The sequence below is a fragment of the Pleurodeles waltl genome, chromosome 7, assembly GCF_031143425.1.
Source record: "Pleurodeles waltl isolate 20211129_DDA chromosome 7, aPleWal1.hap1.20221129, whole genome shotgun sequence".
NCBI classification, from domain to species: Eukaryota; Metazoa; Chordata; class Amphibia; order Caudata; family Salamandridae; genus Pleurodeles; species Pleurodeles waltl.
The window spans coordinates 23,385,135-23,412,340 of NC_090446.1; the positions used below are offsets into that span (position 1 = coordinate 23,385,135).

The 27,206-nt window shown below is 42.6% G+C and overlaps 1 protein-coding gene across 1 annotated transcript in view; it reads right to left on the reverse strand.

Annotated features, from left to right (window-relative positions):
• The window catches only part of LOC138303577 (natural killer cells antigen CD94-like), a 29,118-nt gene extending 2,958 nt beyond the window's left edge, over positions 1 to 26,160 (reverse strand). The window contains exons 1-5 of the mRNA XM_069242842.1: positions 26,093 to 26,160; positions 19,981 to 20,076; positions 15,681 to 15,842; positions 7,498 to 7,649; positions 2,394 to 2,506 (exon numbers count right to left, since the gene is read on the reverse strand). Of these exons, the coding sequence (XP_069098943.1) occupies positions 2,394 to 2,506; positions 7,498 to 7,649; positions 15,681 to 15,842; positions 19,981 to 20,076; positions 26,093 to 26,156 (587 nt within the window). The 5' untranslated portion in view covers positions 26,157 to 26,160. The remainder of the gene's footprint in view (positions 1 to 2,393; positions 2,507 to 7,497; positions 7,650 to 15,680; positions 15,843 to 19,980; positions 20,077 to 26,092) is intronic.
• Between the last annotated feature and the right edge of the window lie 1,046 nt (positions 26,161 to 27,206).

Consider the following 27,206-nt stretch of genomic DNA (forward strand, 5'->3'; position numbering starts at 1 on the left):
AGTACCTTGAGGTTTTTAAATTTATGAGCAGACTTCTTTTCAGCAACAGGAGGGTTTTCACACAATAATTGCAGCCTGTTGACAAATATTGGAAAAGTATCTAGAGGCATCTTTATAAAGCTTCTTTTTCATTGATTCCTTCATGGTGAGTTCCAAACACCCCCTTTCACATATGGATTTATTTAGTGGGACTGTCCAGGGACTTATCAGGTCTCAACATCACCCCAGTAGTCCAGTAGTTAACCCCGACTCCTAAAGGGAAATATTGTTCCTTTCTTTCAGAATCTCTCTTCTCTTTGAGCAAAAGTGATTGATCTACCTGATCAGTAACCACCACTTTCCTCACTATTGTTAGAAATAAGATGCACAAGAAGCCGATAGTCCAGCAAAATGTGCAGTGAGCATACAGACCCATGGCTTTTTTTGTGGCTTTTCCCAGGGATTCTCCGGCCCAGCATCTCCTTCTATTGTGCAGGCATCACTTGTTAATTGAGGTTCATGAAGTACAGGATCGTTTCACAACTTCACTTGCTTGATACCACAGGACCACATTTAATTCTAAACGATGGAATACAAATTACGAGAACCCGAAGGAATATCTTGTTAACTAACTGTAGGGCACCCCTAGGCTAAATGAGAGATATTTGGCACTGAAGAAAAATATTCTTAGACACACACAAAGAACCACAGAATAGTAGTTGACAAACATCTCTATGAAAGTCATCATGAACACAGTCTCTGCCTCCTGTTTCCACACACTCAAGAAGAAGTGGCTTCAAGTGAACATCTGCAAAAGTGTCACCCAGGCACTCAACATCAGCAAGATGAGCTATGGCAACACGCTCTACATAAGAATAACCCAGACATCACTCCACATCTCACAGACGTCCACTGGCTTCCCATCCACAAATGTGTTCTCTTTAATCTCCTCATTCACACATACAAAGCCTTGTTCCCACCTACCTCAACAATCTCATTATCTTCCATATATCTACCCAACAAGTCCACTCAGCCCGACTCCCACTTGCACACATCCCCGTGTATCCAGAACCAGATCTGCCGGACGGCCTACCCCTACATCACTCCCAAAGCCTGGAAGGGCCTACGTGTCCACATCAGAGCCACTTTCTTCAGTTTGCAAGAAACTGAAGACATGGATCGTCACATAGTCTTGGTATTGGCGCAGTCCATGTCACTTCTAGTCTGCAACTATCCAACCTGTTCATCATACAATACATTTACAACATATCCAGTGAATTGACAAAAGTATTTAGGGCCAGTTTCACAAGGATATACCATCGGGTTAGTGATACTTTATTAATGCTTAACCTTTTTGGGGATTAATAAACCAATACGAATTGGTATTTGCATGGTTTGTATGGAAAAGTAAAGCCAAGCAGCGCGAAACGCTGCTTTGATTTACTTTGTGTCAAGGGTTTGTTACATGGGTGGTACATGGGTGTTCCCGTGCTACTACCCATGCTTTTTGACACTAAAACCTATTTACTAACATAAGTAGACAGGGTTTAGCATAACAAATTAACCTTTTGAAAACAGGTGTTCAAGAGAGAAATTTTTTCATTTCTCTGTGCTTGTCCGACTTTGCACAAATGGTGTGTGCATGGTGCTCAGCAGCTAACATCAACACCAGCACTAGGGAGGGGGGAGGAGACAGACACATGTCTGTGAATATGGTGCTCTCCTGCTCTCTCCCTGTCACTGCATTGTCCGACAGCTTTGAGAATCTAGGCCTAGAGTTTAAGAGCCATATCATGGTTTGCCCTGGTTTGCGCCCATAGGCTTGGAATGATGGACTTTACGAGGCTCCTTGAGAGAAGAGTTCACTTAATTCTAAGTTGTTGATATGCTTGTTTGGATTTGATTATACATTGCACTAGTAACGTGCATATTGGTAGCACTAAATAACATTTCCAGGTGTATGAAGTAATCAGAATGACAAGAAATTAATTGGTTGAGGGAGCCAAGTACAGCAGTATACGGTTTTACACTAGCAACTTGAATCACTCTCCAATCAATGTCAGCAGGAACAAATATTTTCTAACACCTTTCAAATCAGAAGAGGTGCTTGAATTCCAGCTTCATTGTTTGATCAAAATTGGCAATGCCCCATAATCATTTTATCTCTCTGACTTTCAATTTTCATATCAGATAAAACTTGTGAACTGGAGGCAAATCAGTATCAGCATGTGCTATCCAAAAACATAATTAATTAGATGCAATCCCCCCACTGATTGTGCCTCTCACGGGTTACATATCACCAATTTCCTAACCAAGAACACACTACTCAAATCCTGGGTTCTCTAAGCTTACAAAATGTTCCACTTACGTGTTTCCTATGACCCATGTATGAGTACTGTGCCTTTCGAACATACCTGTACCCATGTATAATGGTGCCATTTAGATGAATCCAAGCCCTATGTTTCTGTTTATAGCTCATACCGGTCCACAGGTAGGCAGAGTTGTCTCTCTGGCTGTCAATTAGATCCTGTAAAAAAAGTTGAATACTTTATTCTATATGTATCATACACACATATATATTTTTAAGTTAATCTATTTTACCTATAAATGTATACGTTCACAATACTGTGGCAGTCAATATTCTGTACCTGGCATTTTTTGTAGAATAATATTTGTGCTGTCAGTTCTGTAACACATAACTGTAATACAATTATTGCTGGTTTTAAGAGACAGGATATCACCAACCTCTGCCACCTGGGCATGCAGGGGTATCAAGGAAAAAATTAAATGATACTCATGTAGTCCTTTTTTACATATTCTTACGTGTATTTGTGAATTAGCCCCTAAACATTCAAAATCATTATAAAAAGTGGAACTTTCTTATACTACTTGTACTAGAGAGTAGGACTTATCTGCAAGGCTTCACTAAGGCATGCAAGAGTACCTAGAACAGTACTTCTGTAGCATTACTCATAACTGCTTCTGCTAATAGGTCCTTTAAAGTTATCCTAAAAAACGTCACCTCATCCTGATGTATTTGACCTTTAATCAGTCCTTTAGTTGTGACTGTTTAGACGTCACACTGAATTACCCCTAAACTTCAGTGTCTCCAGTTTAGATCCTTCAAATGCATATGCACACTGTATTATTCTGCACAACTTACTCACTACAATCATATTCTTTCACAACTGTAGTTATGTGTTGAGTTTGCCTTGACATTCAAGCGAGACAGGGGGCCTGATTTACATTTTAGCAGAGGTGTTACTCCGTCACAACTGTGAATGTGTACCAGTTGTGACAACAGATGGATAGCGGGTCTGCTGGAATATAAATTTCATAGGATATAATTACATTTATATTTTGGCGGACTGGCTATCCATCACTGTTGTGACAGAGTAACCTGTCCATCGAACTCTAAATTGGGCCCTATGTAGCCTATCCAACAACTATTGTTCACAAAGGTAATAAGGATGCATCGGACATGTGGGATGGCTATGAAGTACAGAGAGCCACTTCCCAGAACCTCCAGGACATGAGAAGGGAGGAACAGCAGGAGGAATGTGCCCGGCCTCACTAAGTGCAGGGCCCCGCCTTGCAGCAAACAACAGTTCAGCAACAAAAAAAGTTGAAGTTAAAGTGAAAAAGAGAAGATGACAAGATGGCCTGACATCTTTTTTGAGTTTTATCTGGAAATTGGTTAGGAGGAGGAAATGTATTTGACTAGTTCCAGACAAGTCAGGCTGAGAGCTCTTCCAGGTCAGGTTTTGAGTCCTTCTAGGTTGCTAGCCCTTCCAAGTATGGTTGAGAGTCCTTCTTGGTCAGGCAGACAGCCGTTCCAGGTCAGGTTTTGAGTCCTTCTAGGTTGCTAGCCGTTTCCAAGTATGGTTGAGAGTCCTTCTTGGTCAGGCTGGCAGCCCTTCCAGGTCAGGTTGAGAGCCCTTCCAAGTATGGTTGAGAACCCTTCCGGGTCAAGCTCAGAGCCATTCCAGGTCAGGTTGCTAGCCCTTCCAAGTCAGGTTGAGAGCCTTTCCAAGTATGGTTGAGAGCCCTTCCAGGTCAGGCTGGGAGCCATTTCAGGTCAGGTTTTAAGTCCATTCAGGTCAGTGTGAGAGTTCTTCCAGGTCCGGTTGAAAGCACTTCTGGGTCAGCTTGATAGCCTTTCTGTTGTATATTATTACATCATAACTGCCAACTTTCTCCTCTCATCCTCTGACATGGATGCACATGCGCTTGAGGCAGCGGTGGGCAAGAGTACCATTTTTTTATCCAGTGGACCCCAGAGTGAGTGCAAAATAAGTAAAAAGTGGCAGGCTCATAGATAAGGGAAGGACTACAACAAAGTCCATTTTATTAATTCAAAATGTAAACTAATGCCTTGATTCCAGGATTTTGATATATTTTAATTTTAAAAAACTGTGTCCATATTGCATATTACTGGGAAAGCTATATATGGGTCCCAACTTTGGACTGTGTATGTGTGCCAGTTGTGGTGACAGATGTATAATTGGGTGGCAGAAATAAAAAGCAGGGATGCCACATGTCTTCAGTGTGATACAAAGTGCTGCCACTTGAGTTCATTCTCGGAGATCCCTTGAAAAATCAGGAACACGACAGGAGTTCAAAGGAGTGACAAGCAAAAACTGTGATGGGCACGAAGCTGTTGTGAACTATGGAATCATTTGTCCACTGGAAGGAGCTGTAAAAATGTCAACAGTCAGCAGTAATCACAGCAAGAAACAATGGTTCATAGAGAGAGAAGCAATACATTACAACAATGAAAGATAACATATTATTATCATGGAATTAAGCACAGCTAAACACTGACAGAAGCCATCACTGTTTTTAAATATTCATATCCAGAATATTCCACTATATTTTTGCTGTACACATATTTCCAGTCATCGGTGCTCAAGTGACTCCACGGTGAAACAAATACAGAAACAAAATAACAGGTGTGTATAATACAGAGAAGATACAATGGAACAGCAGTAACCTTCAGTTGCCGGTAATTTATTGAACGCCCCCAAAGCGGCAGTCTGACTGCAATATTATGACCACGGCGAAAGTGCCATAGTCGGAACGCCGGCACACCACGTTTTGGCTGCCAGATGGCCTGGCGGAGCCAGTGGTCCCAATCCGCCAGGACAGCACTGCAAGCAGCACTGTCCTGGGGATTATGACCCCTCTTTCTGCCAAAGAAATGCTGGTGGAGACGAGATGCCGGGCCCCAGGGTGCCCCTGCACTGCCCATGCACTTTGCATGGACACTATGGGGGTTACTCCTAGCCAACCCTGTCGTGCAAATCACTGTCTGCTTTGCAGGCATTGATTTGCGTGATGGGTGCAGGTGCACCTGATGCACAGCAGCATTTCCACCAGCCATTTGTCTAAAGTAGTAAAAGCAATCAGGCTTGTGGAGACGTTTCTCCACCACCCTGCCTTTACTCCAACCACCACATCTAGAGTCGATGGCAGAATTCTGGATGCTTCTCAGAAGAAGCACTTTTTTTTCTAGCACGATATATAGGATAATTTAGGATCTAATTGCTATGGCTCCACAATGGGGAAATCCACGTATGCCGCATAGCATGCACAACAACTGTTGGACCAGACCCTCTCTGCAAAATCACCCCAAGCATTTTGCCTTCACCCCTCCTGTTATGCTGAATTCATTTTTGTTGGATCTACGACTCCAGGCACTTTACCACTGCTAACCAGTGCTAAAGTGCATGTGCCTATCTGCTTATCTACAATTTACAATTAAGTCTCTAGTAATGTGCATTACATGTGCCTAGGGCCTGTATATTAAATGCTACTAGTGGGACTGTAGCACGGATTGTGCCAACCACTTAAGCAACCTTTTAAAAAATGCCTCATGTCTGCCATTGCAGGCTGTCGGCAGTTTTAAGCTGCCATTTTAACCTGGCTAAATAAACCTTTTCCCAGGCCTAAGCCTCCCTTTTTGATACATATGAGTCACTCCTTGAAAGCATTAGAGAGGACTCCTCCAGGCCTAACTGTGGGTTTCCAAAGAACTGATGCAAAACAATGCAGCATGATGCAGGACCTCACAGTGCAGCTCATGCAGCTCCTCACTGGAACCGATGCATGTGATGCAACTCAGCGCTCGACCTCACACCACAGCCCTCACAGCTCCTCATTACAACTGACACAGCACAATGCAGTGTGATGCAGGACCTCGCATCGCAGCCCTTGCAGCTCCTCATCAAAACCGACACAGCATGACACAACTCGACGCAGATCCTTGCATTGCAACCTTTGAAGCTCCTCACCTGGTCCATGTATGTGGCCCGCACTACACCGCGGCCAGCCGAACTTGTTACTTTGTCCCGGTCCTGTGCAACCAGACAACCACAGTAGGAGCTGTTCATTTCTGGTTGCTACTTTGACCTAAGACTGAAATTTCATACCTCCATTTCTAGTGATTGGATTTTTGTTGTTTTGGTGTCAAATCATTTATTAAATTTGACTCTATTTTTCTAAATTGGTGCGGGATTTTTCTTCTTTTGTGTTTTCACTTTATTATTAATTGTGTGCTGCATAAATACTTTACACATTGGCTATAATTTAAACCACAATGTTTTTATTCCTGGCTACTATAGGATTAAGCATTAGTTAATTTAGTGACTTTTGTGGTGCGCTCTGATGAGGATTGTGGCTGTTGCTAGAGAAGGGCCAAGAGCCCTCTAAACCAACAACCTAATTTCTCCCAAACATCCCAGAATACATTCTTTTGTATGATGATCCAATACACTGTGCAGACACACATGGGTGTCACACCCAGCGGACAGCCTGTAAAAGAATGAAAAAAATATATGATGGAAGATAATGACAGAGAGGAATAGACAGACAGGTAGACAAAAAGAGGGAAAGTGAGAAAGAGAGGCAGAGACAAAGATACAGAGAAGAAGGTGGAGAAGACAGAGAAACAAGGGCAGAGAGAAACAGAGAGTGTGTGTATGTTTGTTTGTGTGTGTGTGTGTGTGTGTGTGTGTGTGTGTGTGTGTGTGAGAGAGAGAGAGAATATCTTGGTTATCTTTCCTATTCTCCCTCCTCATACCAAAGTATATGTTTTAAGATTTTTTCAGTACCCACAAGTTCAAAAAGTGTTTTTTACCACAGAGCACCCATTTTACATACATTTTTCTAGATAAGGCATGTCTAATACACATTTAAAGGAATGTTCCCATGTACCGCTTATTTTTGGTGCACCACAAGATTACGGAATCAGCCAAGGGAATGCTGCACAGAAACATCATGCACATTTTACCCAAATTAAAATCCTAAAATGAAATACTTGTTTTCTAAGTACCTACTGGAAATTCACAACATACAGTTGGAAAAATAAACACAACTATTCCTGCTGAGAGTGCAATTCAAGATCAACTCAACATACAAAGTGGTACAATGTATATTTTACAAACACATTATATAAGCATGAGGGCAGGGGCATGTCCTTATCCTGCTCCCATCCCTCCCAGTCCCCACATAGCTCACCATGTCAGCCTCATCTTGGATGAGATGGAGGTTAGATTTTTCTCTGACGCAGAACTGTTGGCTGGAGTTCCATGACCTCTGCTCTTCTGAAAAGTAGAGACACCTCCCTCTGAGGAGCAGCCATCCATTGGGGCATAGTGTACATCCAGAATCTAAGGGGAAGAGGAGTTGGAAGTGGGAGGGTGAAGAGGATGCATTCATTCACTATATAGCCAGAGTCATTATTAACACAACATTTCACATATACACCTACACATCCAATTAGTAACTTAAAAATATAACAGATCTACTTATATCACCATTAAGGCAATACTTTTCTTACTTTTCAATGATTATCAGGAGAGATGTGGGAATGCTGGTGGAAGGAACTGAACTTTCACTAACAAAAATGTTAGTAAAATGTGTGATTTTAGCCAAAGTTTGAGGTTTGCTGGCAGGACCGGCATTCGGGGCGCAGAAGGGGCAGTTGGAAGGCAGGGAGTAAATGATAAATGTTGTAAAAAAAATACACTTACCTCCATCACCGCACTGCACCACTCCATCTACTTCTTCTCTGCTGGCTGCAGGCACAGGCTCCCAGCTCAAAGCAACATCAGGATTGGCTGGGAGTGCCCCGCCAGGGTGCTCCCAGGCAGACTGGGAGCCTGCGTAGGCTGAAGAGAGCCTTCTGCGCCTGTGTGTTTGGCCGGCTCTAGACGGCAAACCAAACATACATGTGCAGTGAGGAGAGTGCTATACACTCCGCCTCACTGCTCATCACCCCAGTGGCCCCACCCCTTTAAAAGATAACAATAATAACGTTTATTATTGTTTTCTTTTAAATGTTTTGCAGCTCACGCTCCTCCGCCCTAATGGAGGAGCCGCCCCTGTTTGCTGGGAAATCTGGTACAAAACGGTAATGGGCTCCACACAAGTGACACCACACTGGACTCCCCTGGGTGTCTAGTTTTAATACATTAAGTAGATTTGCCCATTGTTTTGCCGGCACTAAGCCCAGCCACTCATGTGGGGTACTGCTTTTATTGGGGCAAAGTGTGGGATTACAGAACAGTAGAACATTAGTTATTAGCAATTTATATTTTTCTCCATTTTTGACCTCGAAATGTCAGCCAGTGTGCAAGAAAGAACACATTTTGCAAAGTACTGTGGTTCCTCCTGGGTGGTATTGCGGTACTCTGTACATTTTTGTAAAAAAATATATAGAACTTTATAATAATTTCCTAACCTATGGGAAAATATAAAACATAATACTTACCTAAATCTAAGCCTGTTACCTAAAACACAGCCAAAGAGTACTTATACCAACAGGGTGCCTTTAACTTTTGTAAAGGCAGTTATTAGCCAATCAAATAATCCCTTACCATTGCTATGTACTGAGGTATATCACAAAATACTGTGAAATTACCATAGCCACAAATATCACTAACTTAAAACTCCTTCTACCTTTAAAAATACTTATCTTGCTTACCTGTACTGCTAAAAAGGATAATCTACACACCATAATCAATATTCAAATGAAATGTCATTAAAATTGATTCACTCATTCATTTATTGATCAGCTTTATTTGGTTTATTAGATTAACCATAAAAACATACATAAATATAAATAATCTATAAAACGTTACAATTGAACAACATAAAACAACCCCATCCACATTTAAAACACTTAAACCAACACAGCAATAGAGTACATCTCCCATCGCCTATGGTGAGTCACATTCACACTCCATGCTGTTTCTTAACCTCACCACCCCCTTTAAAATACTAAGAACATACAGGACCACATCCCCTTCAACATCTGTAGAAACATAAGAGCTGGTCTAAATTGTGCAAAATAAGCCTTTTCAAAATAGGCACAAGTTAAACTTTATGGGGCAACTTATAAATTGGACAACACATCACAAAGTGCAAAGTGTCCTGTGGGGAAATATGGTCACATCCACAGGGTGCTAGTTTCTGCCCTCTATTGGAACTCCGAGGGAATGCCAGCAACAGATTAACTATATCCATCCAGAATCTAGAAAGAAGGAAACAGTCCTGTCTACTCTTTAACCACTGCAAGTAAGGGGTGGTCTTAAGCAAGATGCGTTGCATACTCTTTCGTAAGTGCCAAATCTTCTCTTGCCACATACCTATTCCTAAAAAACATTCCTTACCTCATATTAAATCAGGTTTACTGATTCCCTCAGGGTACCTAAAAAGATGACTTCTCTCCAGGTGATGTAAAGCATCTTTAAAAACTTTAAACCAGATAATACAAAGGACATGATCCAAGGACAGACCGTCCATGAGGATGGCCTTGGTTAATTTAAGGTCCTGCCTGAGCCAAACTTTCAGCCAAAAAGCAAGGGGGCAAAAAGCGACCAGATCAAACAACAATTCCACACCTAATCCCTCATGGACCGACATAGCCAGAATACATTGAGGAAGACAGAGGAGTCTGCGCAGGAGTCTGTTTTCCCCTGCTTGTAGTTTAGTTGATGTATCTCCAGACCTCACTACCATACGTGGCCTGTGATACACATTTAGCCCAATAAATCTGCAACAGGGCCCTCATTGGCCTATTTCTCAGCCTTGTAGAAAAGCTAAAGATAACCGCATTGGCTCACACAAGGTTCTCATACTTATTAGACAAAAGGGGGCACCAACTCAATGCTGAATCAAAAAAGAAGGTCCAGATAAGAAAATTCCCTAGTCTTAGATGCAGTACATGCCCCTAATGTAAAATCACGCTGTTTTAGTGACGCCCGGTCCAATTATCATCACAAATGATTTCTTATCATTTATGGACAGATCCAGTGCCTCCATAAAAGGAGAAAAAGAGTTCAACAGAGACTGCAGGCCTCTGACGGTCTTAGCCAGGAGTACTGCGTCATCTGCATATCAAAACACTGGTAGCATCCACACATACAAATACAGCCCTGACACACCCCTCTCTTGATATAAAAATAATGGTTACACTTCTGGTCTTTAGAATAGCGTACTGAATCCATTGTATCCCTATGGAAATCATTTAGGAATAAAACAATGGGGCAGATGTAAGAGTCCCTGACGTATCCTTGTCCAATATTAGTGTCATTTTTGTTTACGCTAATGTGGCCCAACAAGACCAAAATCGCTGCACCAAATTTACAAAGTGTAAAAATCCATGCATGGCGCCACTTTGTAACCCTTTGTGCTACATTATGCCTGCGCCATGTAATGTATGCAAAGGGGGGTTCGCCTATTACGGATGGTGAAAAAATGGCGCAAAGGAATCTAAAAGATTTCTTTGCGTCATTTTTTCAAGCACTTTAAACACCTGCTTATAGGAGGCGTTAAAAAGTGGCACACCATTGTTTACCAATGGGATTTGCAGGATTAGCGTCAACATTTTTTACCTTAATCTTGCAAAGCTCCGAACCAGCATCAGTTGTATTTTGTAAGTTTGTGCCGCTTTTGCGTCAAAAAATTACACAAATGCAGCGCTAAAAAAAGTATAAATATGGGCCACAATTTTATTTTTTATGTTTGTGCCATTTTTGCATCAAAAAGCGGCGCTAAAAAAGTATAAATACGGGCCATCCTGTTTAGTCCTTTCTCTGGGCTGACGGATGATTGGTGTGGATCTTTGTCACATATGGATTCACAGTGGAACCATGATACTTTTATATATTTGGGGAAAACGTGTATCCTTCAGAAACGGATTTGGTGGAGGACAGTAGTTTCCAAACTGTGCCTCACCTAAACCAGCCAGGGACCCTGCGGTCACTACAGCACTATCAATGCTGAACACCTTATATTTCAGCAGTGAAGATTAGCAGATGGTTTCAACAAACTGCAGTTCTTATATTACCCACTAGATGCCAGTGTGAGCACACATCTCGATACATGGGAGCGGCGGAAACATCAGGACACAAAAGACAAACTACATTCTTCAGTAAGTTTTCATCCAGGCGCTCTGAACAGCTGGACAGGTTTGCAACAGCAGCTCACAGTACTGTGAGCCATGTTTGATCAAACATGAGCTAAACTAATGCTCAGCCTCAGCGGCTGAGGCAGAGGAACTGCTGGAGGCTGCAATGTTGTGATGCGCGCTGACAATAGCTAGGCTCAGGCTGGATGTGAGGCAGGCACGCTGGCACATCGGGTGGGCAGCTCCCGCTGCCAGTGAAAGACTGGTGTCACTTTTCCAAATACCAAATAAGGCACATTGAACAATGTGTCATTTTTTTACAGTGAAACCTTTTAAAATGAGAACTAACATTTCTGTTCTGCAGTAAATCCACACACAAAACAAGCTGATTGTTTTCATGACGGCACAAACCACCCCCCAGTGCAGACTACATTCAAGCCCAGCAAGCACACCGCAGCGTAGAGGCATATCCCCGGCCAGGGTGGTCTCTCCTGCATTTGTGACAATGGCTGACATAAAGACGTTTGCGCTCTTTTGGACAATGTGCAGGTGCCCAGGCTCCCCCCCCCCCCCCCCCCCCCCCCCCAGACTGGTCCTCCAACCAGTCGAGGCCCTTTCGGACCCAGCTCTCAGCTGTGCCAGCAAGCGCTGTCCCTCACCATGCACCTCTCTCCCCTCCTCCTCTCCACGTCAGCTCCTCCTCTTTTTCCCATCCTGGTTTTCATCGCATTTTGCCTTTTTGAGTTGCCTTCCTTGTTCTTTTCTCATTCGTACCCTTTTTGTCCTTCTGCAGTGTGTTTTTTGCTCTTTTCTCTCTTGTACCCTTTTTTGCATTTCTCCATTGCCTCCAGTGTTCTTTTCTCACTCGCATCTTCTTCTCAACACTCTCACCGCTTCTTCTGCCCCTCCCTTCATTCCCATTTGCCACACCCACTGTCGTTTACCCACTTGCCTCCTAGTGCCTCCACCCTCTACTTAACTCCTCTCCTGTGTGTCTTACCTCCTCTTTTTCCCGCCTTCTGTAGCCACACCCACTGTCACCTACACCCCTCCCAACTCCCAGGAACTACTTAATGGTTGCCATGCAGAAGGTGCGCCAAAGGCAAGTCCGTCTATACCCGCCACACTGGACTACTCCCAGCACCGTGAACCCTAATCCTTCCACCCACCACTGCTACACTGTCACCAATCTCTGCACCTTTAACACCAGACACCACTATAAACACGGCAGCCACACTCCACGGTAGTACCATTTACCTGCACCCACTGCCATTTCACTTGCTGCAGCACACACAAACCCGGAATACCGCCCAGCCCCTCCCAGACCATACCGCTGATCACACCAGTATAGGAAAAACAGCTTGCATTTGCACTTCTCAACACATGCTTACTAGGCAAACAGGCCACTGAGATTTGCGACATCATCACCACCCTCACAATCAAAGTCCTCTTTCTCTTCCTTGCCCAATATCGCTACTGGGGTACCCGAAGGATGCAAGATCACCTGCCGCATCAGCAAGCCAGGCGGGGGGATTGCCATCATACAAAAGGAATCCAGACAATGCACCACCACAGCGGAAGACATTGCCCCAGCCATAGACCACCTCAATTTCCGACTCCAAACAGACGGCAAAACCACAATCAGGGGCACCCTCACCTACTGGCCCACATGGCCATGACCATGCTTCTGCTAATTCATTGCCGACTTCATCAACCCACTCACCATAGACTCCAATAACTGCATATTTCTCAGCAAACACAACTTACATCTTGATGATCACAGCAACACCACCAACCTCCTCAACAGCATGAACAACATCGTCCTCACCCAACTTGTCCATGACCCCACACACACCGCAGGCCACGCGCTAGACCCCATCTTCACCTCCATTTTTGGCATTAAGTATAACCATGCCTTTGAACTCACTTGGACTGACCACTCAACGTCAACGGACCACAGGACCAGGTTCCTTAGTCTGTCCATTACGACCCATTAATGACCTTATCACCACCCTCCCAATCTCCTCCAACAACCTGGAAAAGACCGTCATAAACTTCAACACGTGGATCATTACCTGCATCTAAAGTGTCGCTCCTATCAGGAGCAACAATACACACAGAAGGTCCACCAAGCAGGCAGGCTGGTACACCAAAAACCTCACAACCACTAAATGCAACTGTAAAAAACTGTAAAGAAGATGGCACACGAGCAAGGACACCACTGACAAGATCTCCTTCAAGTCTAGCCCTCAATCTCTACCTTCAACAATTGAGAGAATCGAAGAAAAAAGGCCTACCTTTACATATCAAATCAATCTCCAACAATAGCAAAGAACTTTTCAAGATCATCAAGGAATTCTCCACCCCCTCAGCTGCAACAAACAAAATTACACACTCACATGAACTCTGCGACAACATCACAAACTTCTTCCAAAACAAGATGGCCAAAATCTACAGGAATCTCAGACCCCAGCACAAGGCCACGGCTCTTCAACCAATACAACGGCCCTGCTACCACCACAGACAACCAACTGAACTAATGGAATCAGCTAGCCCCCAGGAACCACCTCCATCATGATCTCGGTCAACTCAGGGGCCCCCACTGACCCATGTCACATCATATCTTCAACCTAGGCAGAGCCAGGATCAGCCATGAACTCACTTCCCTGTTCAATACGTTGATAGCCATGGGCACCTTCCCAAACTCAACAACTGACCAATCTCTCTGCTCCTGTTCCCGGCCAAAGTATTGGAAAAAGCTATCAACCAGCAACTCTCCTCACATCTAGACCAAAACCACCTACTTGATACCTCCTAAACTGGAATCCACAGCAACAACAGCACCAAGACGGCCATCTTCATGGTCATCCACAACATCTGAGCCCTACACGACCAAGGAGAGACTGTGGAACTGATCCTTCTAGACCTCTCAGCAGCATTCAACTTGGTCTACCACCACATTCTTATCGCTAGGCTGCACAACATCAGCATCCAAAGAGTGACTCTTAAGCCCACCTACCAACATTCACCTCTGAACAGAAAGAAATCATCTGTGGATTACCACAAGGAACTTCGCTCAGCCTCATCTCTTCAACACGTAAATGTCACCACTGGCTAGCATCGTCAAAACTCACGGACTCAACAACATATTCTCTGCCGATGTCACACAGCTCATCCTCTCCCTCTCCAAAAACACCACCAACACCAAGACCAACTTTCACAACTGCATGAAAAACATTACCAACTGGATGAAGGACAAATGTCTGACGTTCAACACAGGCAAGACAGAGGTTCTTATCTTCATCAACAAAATCTCCCTGTGGGATGCCTCCTGGTCGCCCATGGAATTCGGACCTAGTCCAACCTAACTGACCACGTTAGAAACCCAAGCATCATCCTGGACAACAAGTTAACCATGATGCCCAGATCAACTCTGCCTCCTCCTCCTGCTTCTTTATCCCATGTATGCTACATAAGATCGTCAAATAGCTACCCCAGAGCTCAACACGCACCATCACCCAGGCCTTCATCTCCAGTTGTTTGGACTACAGGTGCCCTCTATGCAGGGTTCGCAGCCAACCTCCCCCGAACAATACATACTATACAGAATACCGCAGTCAGACTTGTCCTTGACCACGCAAAGCGAACACATATCACTCCCTACCTCAGGGAACTCCACTGGCTCCCTGTTCAGAAGAGATGTCATTTCAAGCTCCTGACCCATGCATTCAAGGCCATACACAACTGCGGACCTGCCTACAGCAACCACCACCTGAACTTTTACCAGCCCACCAGACACCTCCGTCCTGTCTAACTCCAACTAAACCATACCCCCCTCATTCAACAAAGCTGGAGTGGAGGGCACTGCACCTGGCAGCAAATACATGGAATGAACTAATCCTATATCTTCGGACCTCCCCATCTCTTCCGAAGTTCCATAAGGCATTGACGACCTGGCTCTTCCACTGATCACCTGGACCATAGTAGTACCTGGATACCCTCACAGGTGACAAGCTGCGCTCTACAAATCAACTGATTGATTGTTACAAACACCATTTATATGCAAAATAATGTAATAACAAGCCTTCTTATGGGTCTAATGCGGTATGGGGAGCACACGTAGGAGTTCCACCTAAAGTCTATTAATATGTGTGAGACATGGGAGTCTTAGGTGCTCCTTATAATTTCTGCTCAAGCCCCATCATTTTGGTAACACCACCCTCCCTTGTGGCACGTTATGTTGCAACCCTCACTCTGTTCCATTGGCCATCGTGTGAGTAGGCATTACCTGCATTCTCTTTTGCAGTCTCAATGCAGAGATGGTTCCTTAATCTCATCAGCCTGCAAGACTCTGTTTCAATGCTGTCCTCCTGTGGGATTTGATAATGCATACTGTGTGTCATTATTGTCCTGGGACTCGTGCATTTGGTTCCCCAAACATCTCTGAAAACTGCAAAGGTAAATAGGAGTGTTACAGAGTACAATACCATTCTATTGTTACTACTATTAATAATATCAACAACAAAAGATGATGGGAGTTCAGGCTGGACCGCTTCCAACGGGGAGCAGGGTCAACACTGGTTTGTATGTGGCTGGGTCCAAACTGAAATGCCACGGCGAGCCAAAAAAAACTATTAATGTGGGCCCAGGTCTGTGACTGGGGTTGAATGTTTGACATTGTTCAAAATTCCGTCCATCATCTGTTCTTTTTACAAGTAATAATAGTCATACTAGTATTGATAATGCTAGTGTTTTTTCAATGTAATTGTGTATAGTGCTTTATACCACACTTGTGCTATTGAAAGCGCTGTAAATAAAAATTTGAGTGAGAAGTTACAAATTGGTGTTATGATTATGGTGATGATTATTGTCATTAGTGCTAGTATTATTAGTAGTAGCAGCAGCATTAGCAGTAGTAGGAGTAGCAGTAATAGTATTAAGACTATTAGTACTAGTAATAATAATAGTGGTAATATTTTATATAGTGCTTTATGCCATACTTCTGGTGTTACAAGCAACGTAAATAATCATTTTGTGACAAGTTACAACTTGGTGATTATTATTGTAGCGTTAATGCTTTTTATTGGTGGTAGAAGTAATAGCCTTAGTAATAATATTGATAACTTTAACAAAGACAATATGTTTATTTTTATATAGCACCTTCATACCCAACCGCAACCACACGAGGTGCAATAAATAAAAATATGATGATTGATCAATCTAAATCTATGGCTCCTTATTGACCCACTATGGATAGTTATTTTTAAAGAGGAGAAAGGCAGGGAGAATCTAGAAAAGTGTATATATACATTTAATGGAAATCATAAGGTACCTAATGGAGTATACATCAGAATATTATCAGGAGGAATGGGCCTCTGTAGTTTAAGTAGAGAATACACAAAACACTCCTAATATTTAATACATTATTAAACAATATGATTATGTGTTATCTTGTGTTATTTTGAAGGCTACTACAGTGATACAAAATGAAATTCATTGCTATCAATGAAAAGTACCTGCCTCTTACCTCAACTCTTGACACCTCATCCAGGTGCGGCTTTCAATGGACACCCCCAGGTGAGAAACAACTGGGCATACAAATTCTATTTTTATTTACTTTTTCTCCAGTTTGTTTAACTGAGAGGATTTGAAAGGAGGGTCTGGTAGCTGCTCATCAAATGGAAACTTGTATTCTTTACCACCCAAGCCTGAGAACGAAAAACTATAGAAGCCACGTCCTCTTTCACTTTGAATGTCCTGTACATCGGGCTGGTGCAGTGCTGGTGGCAACCCGGCAATAATCTTTGTTGCTCCATCCCCCATGACCGCCTTCTTCATGGATCACCTGACCACCAATGGTACCCCTAATCTCTCTGTAGCCCCTTACTCATCTGGATTTATCTTTATAGTGCTGCTCATCACAATGTGGACTGTCAGAGTGCTTTGCATCACAAGTACATTATATAGAGACAATGAGTCATACAAGTGTGTAAATCAATGTATATTAAATGTTTCATAAGCCAGTGAGGACTACAAGGTGTAGGTTTAGGAGTAACAAATCACCCACACTGGTAGACATGATATGTTAGGAGTGCTTGGTCTGGAGAAACGAAGAGGCAGATTAACTGAGTTTTTGCTGTAAGCAGTAACCACTGTATTGCATGAAAAGGAGAGAGCAGAGCAGCACTATATCAATAAAGATGTGTGATCTTGCTCTCTCCTCTGGTGCTGGTGTACGTTCGGGTGCCTTTTACCAATGCACATACCATACACAGTGCAAAGGTGTGTGCTTGATGTAAGGCATAGGTTCTATACCGGAAAGTTAATTTTACAGCACAAATTCTTTGCTTTGACTAAGGTAATACTTTACTACTCTGTATGTGTGCTGTACAGTACAGCACTCATGCAAAGTTGGAAAGGTTTTGAGAAAATACATCTTTTCTCCAACTCTACACCTCAAGGAGGTGTAATATATCTTTTTATACAAGTCCCTTTCTATCAAAGTTAGTATACACGAATTAGAGTCAGAATCCATGGGAGAGTGCAGGAGAACATCCATGTATGACTCACGGAAAGCTTCCTTGACACAAAGTAGCCCAGGATTCACACTAGAGAGTAAGCACCAAAAGCAACACCTTGCACCACCTTTGTATCACTTTTGTGATGCAAAGAAGGTGCAAAACCTTAGTAAATCCGCCCCCTAAATTCAAGATTTGAAACAAAACAGAATGATTGGGGTGTCATACTGATAATATTGTATTGCTACCTGAAGGACCCATTTATAGCAGCCATAGGGCAATGAAGGATCGAGGGAAAAAGACAATAAGGTTGTAAACCTATGCCCCTCTATTTGGATGCAACACTCTGATGCGGTTTCATACCTCAATGTGCTATATTAGAAGATTTGTAACTTATGAACTCCAAGTAATAAAGGTATCTCTGTGACAAAGGCAAAGGCAATGCTCCACTAGGCACTGAGCTATGTACATAAAGTACTAATCTTTGATCTGTATGTCACAGGTTGCTCTTTGCAGTCAGAACATCATTCCTGTATGCTAGTCTTTCATGTATCAAAACTGTGACTATACAACTCACAGATTCCCCCCTGCATTAACCACCAGAGTTATTGTGCCCTTGTAATTATACTCTGAAAAATGCTGCACACACAGTGATCTCTCCAAACTGCTCTTACCTTGGTTCAGCATCTCATGCCAAAGGAGGCCCGTAGACCTGGGTGCCCGGTAAAATGGCACCGGTCACACCTCCCCTAAAGCCAGCACTGCCTTCACTGGTGGGTGTGACATTCTCAACAGCACAGTGCCACACACATTGTGACAGCACTTGACTTTGAAGGTTTTTAAGAGCAGTTAGAATAAACAGCCTACTTGTAGATAGTAAATCTTCCCAGCACTATGTTCACAAACTTTACCAAAAACATATGACTGAGTGTTCCACCTTTCAACTAGTCCTAAAATCTGAATTTCTCATTTACTCATCCTTTTGTATCTAGAAAGTACTATGTTGTCAAGGTTAAGTCAATCAGGGCAATAGAAAGTGAATAACAGTGATCAGTTATCACTAACACCCATTGTGGCCTTTGGTCAATTAAGTGTTTGTACATCAGAGTCATGGCAGGAACAGAAGGTGGCTGGAGGACATCTAACAAGGGACAGCCATGTTGTAACTCCAATAATTCAAAGCAGAAATCCAGAACAGTGCAGTCATATAAGGGCAGTAGAGTGTAATTGTTGTCAGATAAAACAGAAATAAATAATATTGTTATGATATAATGGTTGTGACAAATTGACTGTTGCTGCAAAAAAAGAAAAAAAGACAGAAGTGCACCTGTGTTCTGTTGCTGTGTTTTGTGCCAGTGTGGTGGTTTCTTTTCATGATATGTTGTGTTGTTAAATGTTGTTGTTTCTTGCTACTATTGTGTTGCATTTTTGTTGTGTTCTTTTAGCGTGGAGTTATCGTGTTATGTTAATGTTGTGTGTCATGTTGTCATTTGTGTGACTAAGGAATTCTGCTTCTGTTGAATTGTATATGGTGTTCTGTAATGGTTGTTATCTTGTGTTTTCTTGTGGTCTTCTTTATTGTGTCTTATTGTCTTTTTGTTGTTAGGTGGGGATTTTGCATTATTTTATTGTATTGATGTTCAGCAGTTTTGTTGCTTGCTTAAATTTATTATATATAAAGAACAGCGATGCAAAACTGTTATAACCCTTAAGACTTGTTATTGTGTTTATGAGTTACATTGTTATATTCTTTTATTGCTGTGTTACTTAGCACCTGTAACCAACTCACACAAGCGATGTTACGTTTCTGGCCAAAAGCAACCCATTCCATTAGAGATGCACTGAAAAAGAACCATTTATCAACTCCACAGGTAGTAACATACAACAGCCAAGGAGATCTCCAACTTCAAAGGACACCAACTAGTCCAAAACTGTACTGTAGACCAAGACTTAAACTGACTCTCCCACACTCACTCCATATGATCTGGCCACTAGTCAATGTCTGAGGGATGTTTTTCAGGGCAAACAGAAATGGACGAGTGATGAAACTTTGGTAGTAAAGATACTTACGCAGAACAGTTAGTGCTATCACAGCCAAAAGCAGCAGGGCCACTGTTGTCCCCAGGGCCACAGTCACTTTATGGCAAGTTAAAGTATTGATGAATTCTGAAAATAAGGAAGCAACTGACATCACCTGGACAATAAACAAGGATCACAATTCATTTGTGCTATAAATGTAATAATATGTAATGCTCTTCTGGCTCAGGAAAATACATACATGATATTGACAATCCTAGAGGCAAAAGTTACAAATGTTGTAAACATTAACTATTATTGCATCACATTGACAGTCGTTAGAAGTGTATCCTAATTGATCAACCATGTAGTCCTTTTAGAATAGTCCTCAGAATGTAACAAATCCATTAGTGATCGGATGAAGCTAAGTTTCCCCAGGAACTAAATTTTCTAAGTGAATCTTACATAAGTACTTATTAGCTACAGAATAGAAGTCCTTTTCCCAAGACTACTCTTGCCCCCACTGCTAAAGAGCACCCAGAAGCAACCTTAGGACTTTTTGTTTTACTTACTGGCCAAGATAAATGAAAGACCGTGGCACATTCCTTTGCTGGTTTCATTCATTTGATGTTATTTCCTACAGCCTTCAACTTCCCGGTATGGCTTTCCCATTTAGCAGAGCAGATCTAAAAATAGATACTTCCATTAACCCGAGACAGGTGGTGTTGCAGAATGCAGTTGCACCACTAAGAGAATTAGCTGGATTGGAGTTGACTTGAGAAGTACAATCCGTCTTTTCCTTAACTGACCTTCAACCTGATCCCACATGGATTCCAGTCTCCAAGTGGCAGCCCCCACATATACCAAACATGTGTATTGTTGTCTATAAATGAGCCACAGGTTGCCCTCCACATTTATTATTGAACCTGATAGGACTCATCATGATGGAAAATATCATCTGCTTTTATGCTGCCATTGAGAAGGACCATTCCAAATGATTATCAAAATTTAGTTCAAACAAACAGTATTTACTCTCTGTTTCCAGCTTCCCCACCATTTACAGTGCTTACTGTACTTCAACTAGACTTAGAGCATTTGAAAGATGAGCCCTTAGCCACGCAGAACTACTGTAAGTGGGCCAGTAAGCGTTGTTCACCACCTTTTGGTGGAAATCTATTGACATGGTTCAATGTCCCAAAAGAACTGTAATGTAGATATTAAATAGCAATAGTGCAAGAACAAATTTCACTACCTAGACCTTACTTTACCACAAAAAATCTACTTTCAACCAATGAAAACTTACTCAGATTCACCCTGGACACTGACCTTACCTTCAAGGAACAAATCAGCATGAAGGCCAAGATATCCTGATAGCAGCCCTTTCTAGTACAGAAAGTGAGATCAATCCTCCTAGAAAACAACTTCAGAACTCACGTTCAAAACCATGCACTCACGTCCATAAGTAATGGCAACACTTTCCTCCGCAGGCTCCAAGAGTCATCGCCCTCCCCCAGTTTAAGCCTTTCAGAGCACCCTGGCTGATGAAGGAACCAACAAAATATGATGACATTACACCAACACTGGTGGAACCCCAGTAACACCTCTTGCCAGCCTGCATCATCTTTAAAACCAATGGCAGCATCTACAAAGCTTTAACGTTAGATATCTCTATCCATCTGATTGACAACCTCACCACCTCCACTCACTGGCTCTCAACCCCCACACAATGACTGATATCAACACACTGGAGATGACGAAGTGTAAAAAAGGCAAGGCAACAGGACATTTGCATTTTTGCATCCATCAGTACTGCCCAACTCTGCTCTAGTTTATGAAGACTACATCACAAAGAAGCAACAGTCTATTTTCACTCAGAACACACTTTCGATTCAAATCACTCACTGACTGCATTTTTGCCATTGACTCTGTGTACCATTTGGTGCATTTCTGTTCGGTATACTCTTTAAAAGTGCAGCATACCGACACACACGCTCTTCACAATCTGCCCATGTATTTGCATCCCTACCATGAGCCATATCTGGATTGATAACCCCTCAACAAATTTACAGGAGATTCACAGTCTCAAAGATTTTTCACACAAAAGTAGGAGTGGCCAATAAAGTCTGCTCCACAGCAGAGTTGGTGGAATTTTGTCCACTCCACATTGCGTTTGTAATGCAGACTTCCAGACAAATTCTTCCAACTGCCATGTGCCAGAGTTTTCTCTCATGCACACCTCGCCAATGGTAAGTTGGCGAGCATGAGCAAAAATTGAGGTCCCTAGCATGATTTTCAGGTGGTAGGAGGGCACCCAGCGATATTTTCTCACCATGAGTGGTTGAGGGTGGTTGCAACTCTTTGAAGTGAGAAAGTACACTAAAGCAGCCGCGTCCTCTGGCATGCCCCGTGGTGCCATTTGAGCTGATTTTTCAGCATGGAACTAGCTCCTGGTGCTAAAAACTGTGGTATGATGTGCTGCTATCTGCCGATTCAATGAACTCCACAGAATCTTGCAGAGTTTTGATGTAGCTGTGTAGAATTCCAGGGAGTTAAAACTCCACAAGTTCTGTCCACTCCTACACAAAAGCTACTAGGAGTGCAAATGACGAGAAGAAAATAATTTGCTATAAAGCAGCCCGAAAGCACCTGAATGGAATTTTAGAATACATTTTTATGGAGGGACAGGTCATGGACAGCATTCTAGGTATATTATCTTTCATATCACCAGTGTTTTCACACAGAAGGTCTTGAGATTTCTTAGTCTTCTTCCAAGCTTTGACATTATGTTGGGGCATATTCGACTGAGAGTTACCTCCATGCATTGTCCATTCCTGCTGGATGATCATCTATTTCTTCACCACTAGGCTCTTGCAAATTGACTATGTTGCAATTTGTGCTTTGTGGCCAACACAGAGTACTTAGTAAAACTTTCCATCGATCCCAACTAAAATACTTTAAACATAATGCTGCTTAGTGTGTTTCTGAGCTCAAGGCCAGTCCTCTGAATAATATTAATAACGCTACTACTGCCCATCTATCACTCCAATTATTCAAGGCCACTGCAAAAAGATGAATATCTCCTCTAAATTGAAGACAAAATTGACCATCTGTCCTAATTCCTCAAAACCCTCCTCCAGCCTCATAAAACTGAAAGATATGCATGCCTGATCGTGTACAGAACAATTTAAACTAGCCTATCACATGTTTTTGGTAGGATGATAGGCCCATTATACCCAACCACCAGAGTTTGTTAGACACAGAGGCAGGTGATAGTAAGCAGGGAGCTCAAAGGACTGCAAAATCCCCATAGGTAAATTCAGAATGGTTTCATGCACAATCTCAAAGCTTAAGGTAATATTGGGGTGAAGGTAGAATCAAGCTTCATTTAATATTGGGCTGAAGTTAGAATCTTTCTGCATGTTTCTACTGTGCCTTTTCTTTTTAAACTAACCGGTGTTAAACTGCATCTAATATATTTTGACAACAAACATCTAACAACTTTTTTGATATGTTTAAATTTGCAATACAGATTCAATTTTATTCTTCATGTTTGCAAACTTGCTCTCTCCTTCATATTAAAGAGCAGTGCACCAAGTATTGAAGTGGTTTCTGGGAAAGATGATGGTGTGACCACTTATTAAAAGGAATAAAATACCACCTGCCATACATAAGGATATTGGAAGTCACCTCGGATTTCCATATTCTTCTAAAGGCTTTATATGGTGATGGAATTCCATGGTGACTGCAATATCCTTGTAAAATATAGCAGGGAGTACTTTTTTTCATATTTCAGTTTTCCCTGGCTCAGTTTAAGCGGACAATAAGCCTGTTTAGAGGAACAGAGTCAGTGCTATCCTTGGCCATAGATGATGTCAGTAGAAGTGTCACAATATTCATAAAATCAGACCTTTCAAATGCGAGCTGCCTTAACACCATCGTTAATTCCTGTGGTTGATCAGCAGAGCAGTACTCTCAAATGGATTTCCTCCCTTCCGTCTCATCGGGTTAGCCTGTGATCCGCATGCCTTGCCTCCTTTCGTCCAAGGTCTTTCATGGTGTTCACCACTGACCTACTTAGATTCAGTTCACCCCATATGTGAGCAACCGAGAGGTCGATCTGTGATTGGGTAAAGACTGACATTCATGGTGGTGCCTGGAGAAAGAATGACCCTCAAATGTTTGAAATACAAACCTAATTTTAGCAAGAGTAATGGCACGGTCAGTGCCAATTTGCCTAACTTTTGGCCTGATTTAGATCTTGGGGCACAAGTTACTCCATCACAATGGTGACGGATATCCCATTCACCAAAATATAAATCCTATTAGATCCTATGAGATTTAGATTTTGACCGACGGGATATCCATCACTGTTGTGACCAGGTAGCTCATCCGATGAGATCTAAATCAGGCCGCTTGCTATTAACTGTCCTCTCCTAGTGCTTGGCTTGCTCCCTTAAATAATGTAACAGAGTTTCATGTTTCTGAGGGTTTTTTTTATCTCACAACAAATTCTGCTTTTTTCCTCTTTTCTTTTCTTCCAATGATCATTGCTACAGTCAGTTCAGTCACCCTGCATTGTGAGAATTCCCTTCATCCCGGTCTCCATCAAGGTCTTTTTCAGAATGCAGAATCTTGGCCTTTAAATGTTGAAAACTGAGGTGGACAAATGTCCTGTTTCTGCTTTCTTCTCTGGTCCCTAGAAAGTTTAGTTTAGATCTTTTAACTGACACACAATGCCTGAGTCAAACTAGAATTCACTTTTCTGCAGCAGTTTCCCTAGGACTTCTGCAAAAGGTAATATTTCCAACCAAATAACTTCCCTTTAGTCTCTCATTTTTCCAGAGCTTGAATAGGACAATCCTTTTTGGTCCTTGTTCATAATCTGTGGAACTGTCTCTTTCATCCGTGATCCTTAGAGAGCCACCTTTCATCCAGGTAAAATGTAGAGCAAAGGTGTTTCTCTCAGTCCTTCCCTCTGTCAGGGCTTGAAATGGAAATGCAGACCAGCAGGTCCTCCCTATATCAGAGTAACGTTTTGCTATGGAGAAGTGCTTCTACTCACCCTTTCAAATTTAAGGAGTTTGGGCATTTAGTACCGCACAGTACCTCTCAATTTAAAGTATTCTCTGTGCAGAAACATGTTATGTAGCACCAAGAGACCACATTTGGGTCCAAATTTAAGGATGGCCATGCGCCATCTAATGCCACCTTAGTGTCATTTTTCTGACGCTAATGTGGGGTTAGATTGCCAAGCGTGCAACGCCATATCTACAAAGTGGTGCAATGCATGCATTGTGCCACTTTGCGTCCTTTTGCACCACGTTATGCATGCGCCATGCATAAAGTAAGGAGGCCTGCAAAAATGGCACAATAAAATTTACAAGATTTCATTGTGCCATTTTTTGTGTTATTTTTAACCCCTGCTGAAAGCAGAGGTTAAAAGGATGCACCCATTGAAATCAATGGACCTCCTTGCACTTTTCTCCTAGCGTCAGAATTGTTGATGCTAGTGGAAAAATATTTAACTCCTTTGTTCCTAATACCACCATGGTGGGCCGTATCTTAAATATGGTGCATGCATGGTGGTGTTAGGGGGATACATGGGTGCACAAGAAAAATGGCGCTGCATTGGATGCAGCACCACTTTTCTTAAATTCAGCCCTTGGTATATATTCCTTTTGTAGTGAGAAGGCAGGGCTTGCTATACAGTGCTTCTTTATTATGTTGCTTCCATGTCACAAGGAAGAAGTATAATGTAGTTAGGTCAGTAGGACATCCCACAAGTAGCAAGTACTTGTCTGCTTTGCCCAAATATCTCTCAGAACAAGCATTCCATGCTGACCAATCACAACGTTCCACTCACGCATCACAAAATTCTACTAACGCTCACCTAGGGAGGCTGAGATGTGACACATGGCATGGAGTACACATCCCATTTACATATAAGGTCAATGTAAGTGCCAACGTAGCACATCCCCTTCACGTATAAGGACAACATATGTGGACAACAAGCACTGGTAACACACACAACCACCTGTTCAGCAACCAATAAAATCAAGAGTAAACAATCTCTAATTTTGCACAGCTAACTGTGACTGACTGGTTGGGTTTCTCACTTGCCTATCTTCACAGATGACATCAAATACTAGAACAAATAAATTCTCACCTTTCTCATCACGTTTCATGCTTCCTTTGAACTGCAGGGCTGTGTAAGAGTCAGAGTCTTCCATCTGTCTACCTGTAATGGATTTTGTATTGAACAAAATGATGCTCCAGGCTTCGCAGCAGAGACTCACCACACAAGAAGAGGAGGAGACACGTGACATAACGTGAAACAAACAAGGTCACTCTCACGCATCGGGCTGCGGTTTGGTCAGGTTCCTGCCTTAAAGGGAAGAAAGACCTGTGTCCTTGACTGTAAATGCATTCATTTACCATGCTGTGGTTAGAAGAGGTGGAGCAGGTTACTCACCATACAGTCAACAGTGTCTAGGAACGTGAGTTTGTGTCTCTCTCTGCAAATGCTGCAAATATGTCAATGTAGTGTGGCAGCTTGTAGCCCTGGCTAGCAATTTAGTACACCTACTAACACCTTTGCTCATTTTAGTCTCAAGGTAATGCAGGCATTAGCAGGAACATGATGCAAACTGGGCTCTCAGAGGCTTGATTACCTACTTGATTCTTAATACAGTTCCTTGAAAACCCTGAGCAAAGGGTGTCAGGGCTTCACAACAAGTGAAGCCAGCTGCACATACCTCCAATGAGTGAAGTGGGATGTTCTGACTTATTACACTTTCTTCAACTGATATCCAAATTTACATAGAACACAGGTACATTATATGAAAGCAATTACACCTATTTCCAAAGGGAGAGCGTGTAACACCCTCTCTCAGAGGAAATCCTTTGTTCTGCCTTCCTGGGACCAGGCTGCCCAGGCCCCAGGGGGGCAGAAACCTGTCTGAGGGGTTGGCACCAGCAGTTGATGCAGTGGAGACCCCGGAAAGCAAGTTTGCAGTACCCGTGTTCTGTGCTAGAGACCCAGGGATGCATGGAATTGTCCCCCCCAACACCAGAATGGTATTGGGGTGACAATTCCATGATCCTAGACATGTTACATGGCCATGTTCGGAGTTACCACGGTGACGCTACTTATAGGTATTGACCTATATGTAGTGCACGCGTGTAATGGTGTCACCACACTCACAGAGTCTGGGGAATTTGCCCTGAACAATGTGGGGACACCTTGGCTAGTGCCAGGGTGCCCACACACTAAGTAACTT